The 6,003-nt window shown below is 42.0% G+C and overlaps 1 protein-coding gene across 1 annotated transcript; it reads left to right on the top strand.

The window, feature by feature from the left end:
* The first annotated feature begins 3,479 nt into the window (after window positions 1–3,479).
* On the top strand, window positions 3,480–4,363 carry msc (musculin (activated B-cell factor-1)). The gene is made up of 2 exons (XM_071924015.1): window positions 3,480–3,902; window positions 4,280–4,363. Exons 1-2 carry the CDS (start codon window positions 3,480–3,482, stop codon window positions 4,361–4,363), a joined length of 507 nt encoding a protein of 168 aa, XP_071780116.1.
* The last annotated feature ends 1,640 nt before the right edge of the window (window positions 4,364–6,003 follow it).

The following is a 6,003-nucleotide window of genomic DNA, read 5'->3' as shown; positions in this document are numbered from 1 at the left end:
AAATTAGCATGTCAGGTCTAACTAGGATTTCTATATTAATGAAAAACTCCATGCAAAATTGTGAGTTTTTCCTCAGTATGTGTGAAATATAATATGCCAAGATACCCATGTAAACTTAGATAGATAGATAGATAGATAGATAGATAGATAGATAGATAGATAGATAGATAGATACCCTCATCTTTTCTCAAATGTTACGTATTATAAATAACATTAGATGTTATTAGATTTACAGTGGTATCATTCCCACAGTATGTGAACCAGTGGATGAGTCACACACTCGTCTCTGCTATGCAACCAATAGACAACAATGACTTTAAGTAAAGGATGTAAGAATGAAATTGTCCACATCTGTTAGAGATCTGTATGGAGTAACAGGCTGTTACATGGCCAGCCCCTCTTCCTTGTCCCTGGGGTAAACAACAGGATCGCCATTTGCTGTTGCCTTCACCTCCTTACCCAGTCTCACCAGTAAGAAAAGTTGCACCAAAACACTGGGAACTGCATCAAACAGTGTGTCTGGATTTGGCCAGGGGTTCAGTATGAATATGTGAGTGTGTAGCAAGGAAGTGCTGACAAAGAGCATGCATGTTCAGTGATTCTATATTCTGGATAAATAAAGATTTTAAAACTGTTTTTTTTTTTTTTTTTATGAAAAATAGAAATCTCATTTCCATTGGAGTTTAGATTGGATTAAGGCATTTTAATCTAATTTTAGACAAGGATGACTGGTGGATTATTGTGCCGCTGCGCTGGTGTCACACACCAGCTTCCTGCGCTGCAGCTGGTATAATGGTGATCATGGGAATCATGGGAGGTTGGGAGAGACACAGAAAAAGCCCTCTGACATCATGAGCTCGCACCTGTCTCTCTGTTTCTCCAGCATACTAGTGAACAGGCAAGAGCACTGATAGGGGTCGTGACCCCTGAAAGTCTTTGCTGATAGACAAATGCTAGCTCTCCCTTCAAGTCAAGATTTAAGGGATATTTATTACTGTTGGCCCTGAATTTAATTACTCCCATGGCAAATACAATAACCATGTAACCATCCATTACACTGATGTTTTGGACAATATTTTCTGCTTTTACTTGAGTAACTACATCCACAAAATGACTAATGAGCACCCCTGTTTCTCTCAACCCACTTCTCACTGACAGTGAATGCAGTGCCTGGGTGAAATATGTGTCAAGAAGCCAATACTTTTTCGTGTTATTTAAAAAATGTGACAGGTTATCAAATAAAGAGTAAATCCAACAGCAGAATCCCTTAGCTGGCACCTTCAAGTATGTCAGTCAAGCCATTCACCTAGCTGACAGATGCAGTGACAGGGGATGAGATGGCAGCCTGCCTGGAGCTCTGTCTTACGGGGACAAGGGGAACTTAATATCTCAACCTGATGACACATCCAAGGATGAGCCAGGAGCGGGGATCCCTCCAAGGTCCAGCTGATGTCAGGTTTTTCTTGTGAAAACTGCGTGGAGGAGCAGGATTATGGGAAGCATGGGAATGTGTCCTTGGATTAGGGAGCATTCTTGGTCTATGACAGAGGGAAATCTGAGAAATATGGAGCTGAGGAAGACCGCAGGGCACTTCACCCTCACGGTGAAGTGAGAAAGACAAAGCTCTCAGACATTAAACAAACATCCTAACATTGAACATTTGGATTGGGCGATTAACTTTGGGCTCACACCAGTTTTTAGACACTAGTGGGCATGTGGCAAATGGAAAGGAAAAATTACACCTATGAGTGAGATGCAATCCGCTGAATATAGCTGGTATAAATTACACACCATCCTGGAAACAGCTTTGAGTACAGTACAGCATTCAGCTCAGCAGAGTACAGTAATACAGTCCCCCCTTTTCTCCCTGGTGAACCTGGCATGGCCTACTACCAAAATCAAGCATGCATCTCAGCTGCTGTACAGTTAGATAATCCTTGGCTGAGTCTTACCATTGTAATAAAAAAAATTCCAAATTTCACACCTATTATGCAGGGTAATAGCTAACAGGGACCTGGGATTTTCTGGTAATATTCTTGAGAAAAAAAAGGGGGTGAGGGGTGGGAGGAGTGGGGGGGTGGGGGGGTTTCTGTAAGTATGGATACTGAATTTTCCATTAATTCAGAGTAAATGTGCAGCGCTAGTCGTCTGCTTGTTCCCTGAAGTCTCCCACACCTCTGAGCTCGTTCCAGTTTTCCCCAAAGCTCGACTTGCATTTTTTGAATTCAGCAGGCAATGTGCTCACTGCATTTTCCTTTGTAATGTTTACAAACCTCAGAGACTACAACAGCTACTCTTTCTGGGGGGCACAGCTTGGTACAGCAAATAGTTCTCTCTCTGAAAGTTGCCAGCCGGCACGGTATCTCAACACAACACATTTTGCACTCCTGTAGCAGAACTAGTGAGGCCCGGAGCAGTTTCATTCCCCTGTTCCTGTTCCTCCTCTGTTAGCACTGATCTTGCACCGCAGTAAGATATGCGGCCCCTGTCTGAGCTCTATAGGTGGATGCTGTCAGATCAGGCTGGAGGAAGGAAATGAAATGAAGAAAGGAGGGATGCAAAGAGTATTGTGACACTCTGGGAATAAAGATGGTGCCTCCTCGCCCCTGCCACACCCTTGTCATGCCAGCGCTCCAGATGTCATGGGAACCGATAACAGCTGGGGCTGTTGCACGCAGGCTGCGTGTGAAAGGCCGCTCCATCTGCAGAAACCCAATCCCTCTGTGAAACCAGCAAAGGATTAGGCACTTTTGATAAGGTCCTCAAGACATTTCTATTACCAAAACACATCTGTGGGAGAGACAAACTTAGGAAGTGTTTATATCGGCTGAGTGCACTTCCAAATGTTCCAATGAAGTAGAATTGGTTGTGCATGCTGATAATTATTATGCTAATACAAGGTATAGAAGGATTGTCCGTATGGTTGGTAAAAATCAATGCTCACACATCCTTAGAACCATTTTTGAACTTCATAACATCTAGCACCTTCCACTAGATCTTCCTGATAATTTCCCATCCACTGAATGTCATGATGAAGTTGCAGATGAGCAGTCAGTCTTTAACAGAGTACACAGGGAAACAGAGTTGTGGTCCTGTTGAGGTCATGGTGGTCTGCAGAAAAAAAGGGGTGGGGAAAAGTTCTGAAAAAACACTGTACTCATGCCAAGTCCAGGACACTTAAATTAGGAGGGTAAGCAAGGGGGCAGGTTTCAGTCTTAGAGGCAGCTGCAATTTTCAAACTTGGCCTCATGTATTTGTATCATAGCTTTTTCAAGTGGTGACATTTTAGGGCAGTAGGCTGGAATCAAGCTGTACCAAGCCTACCAAGTGAGAAGATTTTAAAAGTAATTTCTTATAGCCTGTTTACTTCCAGCCTTGTTTTCTTTGCTATAATCTAGTTTTATAGTCACAGCTGTCCAAAAAGGATACCTCATCCTAGTGCCGCTCCTGTCCGCCTCCAAGGCACAGGTGGAACAGCCATGTCCACTGGATCAGTAGCAAGCGATGCTGAAGACTTTGAGACGTGTCACAGGAGGACTGCAGCCCCTTTGGAAAGGACCAGGCGGAGAATTGCCTGCTATAATCCCAGCCGGTATTCGGATGAGGAGTTGGACGACGATGGTGTGGACGGGCAGAGCAAGCAGGAGCGCAAACTGTCCAAGGCGCACCAAAAGGACGCGCGGCAGTCGCAGAGAAACGCGGCCAATGCCAGGGAGAGGGCGCGGATGAGAGTGCTGAGCAAAGCTTTCTCCAGACTGAAAACCAGCCTGCCCTGGGTACCAGCGGACACCAAACTGTCCAAATTGGACACGCTTCGACTAGCCTCCAGCTACATCTCTCACCTCAGACAGCTTCTGCAGGATGACCGATTCGAGAACAGCTTTGCGCACCCGGTTAATTTGGTATGAACCTCAAAATGTGTTTGCCGTGTTCGTCTAACTTCAAGCATGACAAGCATGTTCTACATGAGGAAATATGAGCACGGCGTTAAAGTGAAAACATCACACATAATTTAAAAACACTTTTCAAAAATTACATAAACAAATCATTATATAGTGGGCTTTCTTTGGGATCACTATTACATTCCTATAATACTCCTATGGGGACTTATAGTTTTGTTGATATTTGTAGGCTATAAAACCCTTCTAAGATGTATTATAGGATTACAATAACTCTTTTTTCATAAGGGAGTCTCTTCATTAGGACTGATTAATGGTTGTGGTGAATCTAGAAAAATTGATTTATTTTGTGATAAAGCTGTTGTCTTCTCCCTTTACAGACCTGGCCATTTGTGATGACAGGGCGATCAGAGGACAACCAAGACATCTCTTCCACTGCCAGACTTTGTGGAGCAACAGCATAAAAGTTTAATATAAGAATGGCTCTTTCACCAACAGTGGTTCCTCTACAAGAGACTGTGCAGACAAAAACGGATGGTGACCTTGACAAACCCCCTTTCCAGTGTTCATCTTTGGAAAATCCCTCTGTCTGACTCACTGTGGCTCCATCTCTCCCTTTGTGTCCTGAACAGTCACTTTGAACTCTAATCCAACCCCTGCTTTAATGCACCATGGATAGTATCTTCCAGAGCATGTTTATCATTTTATATTAAATCCAGTGATAGGCATCTAGAATTGTCTTGTTCAAAGAGCTGAGCAATAAAGACAATACTGCAAGATAAGAGGAACAGTTCCTTAATGAATAGCCTCTTAAACAGGAAACTGGAGTATTTTACTGTTTGCTTTCAGACGTATTTCATTGTGTGCAAGTTTGCTGTAAATAGAATTATGCTGTGTTTACACTGAGTGCTCTTGTTTTCATTTATATTTGAGTTTAAGACTTTGGATTTGGGCATTGTAAACTACAATACCAATGCTTGTTTTGTTGAAAACTGCATAATACAGTTACTGACCATTATCTGACAATGTATCAGTAAGCATTATTACTGCTTGCATCCTGACACAGATACTGTAAGTAAGGTGTGAGCTCAGACTGTGTTTAGCATTAGTTGTCTTTTTATCTGTATATAGCCAGGTGCTTTCTACAGACTTTATCTCACTGAAGCTTTTTAGAAGTATTGTACTGCGTTTCACTTGGCAGGCATTGTCATACTGTTATTTAAGAGTGCAGTTCATACAAAATCGACCACTGAATATATCACAGGATCACCAAGCCCACATGTGCAGCAGGATTATGTTCTGTACAAATTATTTATTGTCTGTGTGATATGTTTGTGTTGCGTAATTGCTGCATTTTGGCTAACATTTTACTAACGATGGCAGTCTTTTCTCCTGGTATGATAAATCAGAGTGAAAATCATAATTTCTCCCAAAGTGATTTTAGCAGCCTGTCATTTATTATTTCTTTCATCTTCTGAACCCAAATGGATCTTCAAGACACAAATTACAATATCTTGCAGAATGACTTTAAATGTAAATAGCTCCATGAATTTTTGTTGCTTGAAATAAGATGCTTGCAGCAGATGAAACGAGAAGTAGCTTTACAGTGGAAGCAAGTAGCTACAGTATTCATATGCACTGAGAGGAAGAGGGTGAAAGATTTGTACATAGCAGAGTAGAAGTTATGGAAACTGCTTACTAATCAATATTTTCAAGATTCATTCACAAAAGTAACACATATCATATATTTCTGGACAGCTTTTGATTAGGAACACCTTGTACAATACACATGATCATGATCTTAAAATTCTGTGTTTTAACTTAAAGCTCCCATATCTTCTATAAATAGTCCTGAAAGGCCTAAATTGGTAGTGAGCGCTAAAGTGTTTGGAGGTTGCTGGAGCCAATTTTTCTCTGTAGTCTCTATAGATTACTATGTTAGAAAAATGCTATTCTGTGTGCGTTAAACTAGGCAGGAATTAAGCACTAACCGCATCATGCAGCTGTTTCTACCTTCAGATTTGTGCCACCTCACCTCACAGCCCTCATCTGCCAGCAGGAGCCCACAGATCCTTAGCAGCATCACCAGATGGCATGCTATTTA

This window comes from Centroberyx gerrardi, chromosome 22 (genome assembly GCF_048128805.1).
Source record: "Centroberyx gerrardi isolate f3 chromosome 22, fCenGer3.hap1.cur.20231027, whole genome shotgun sequence".
Classification (NCBI taxonomy): Eukaryota; Metazoa; Chordata; class Actinopteri; order Beryciformes; family Berycidae; genus Centroberyx; species Centroberyx gerrardi.
Note: the sequence above shows the minus strand (reverse complement) of the source record. Positions and strands in the feature narration are given on the sequence as shown.

Bases quoted from the DNA above. Each gene is read 5' to 3' on its own strand.
- msc (XM_071924015.1), top strand. From the start codon at position 3,480: ATGTCCACTGGATCAGTAGCAAGCGATGCTGAAGACTTTGAGACGTGT. The intron at 3,903-4,279 runs GTATGAACCTCA...CTCCCTTTACAG, and splicing joins TTGCGCACCCGGTTAATTTG to ACCTGGCCATTTGTGATGAC.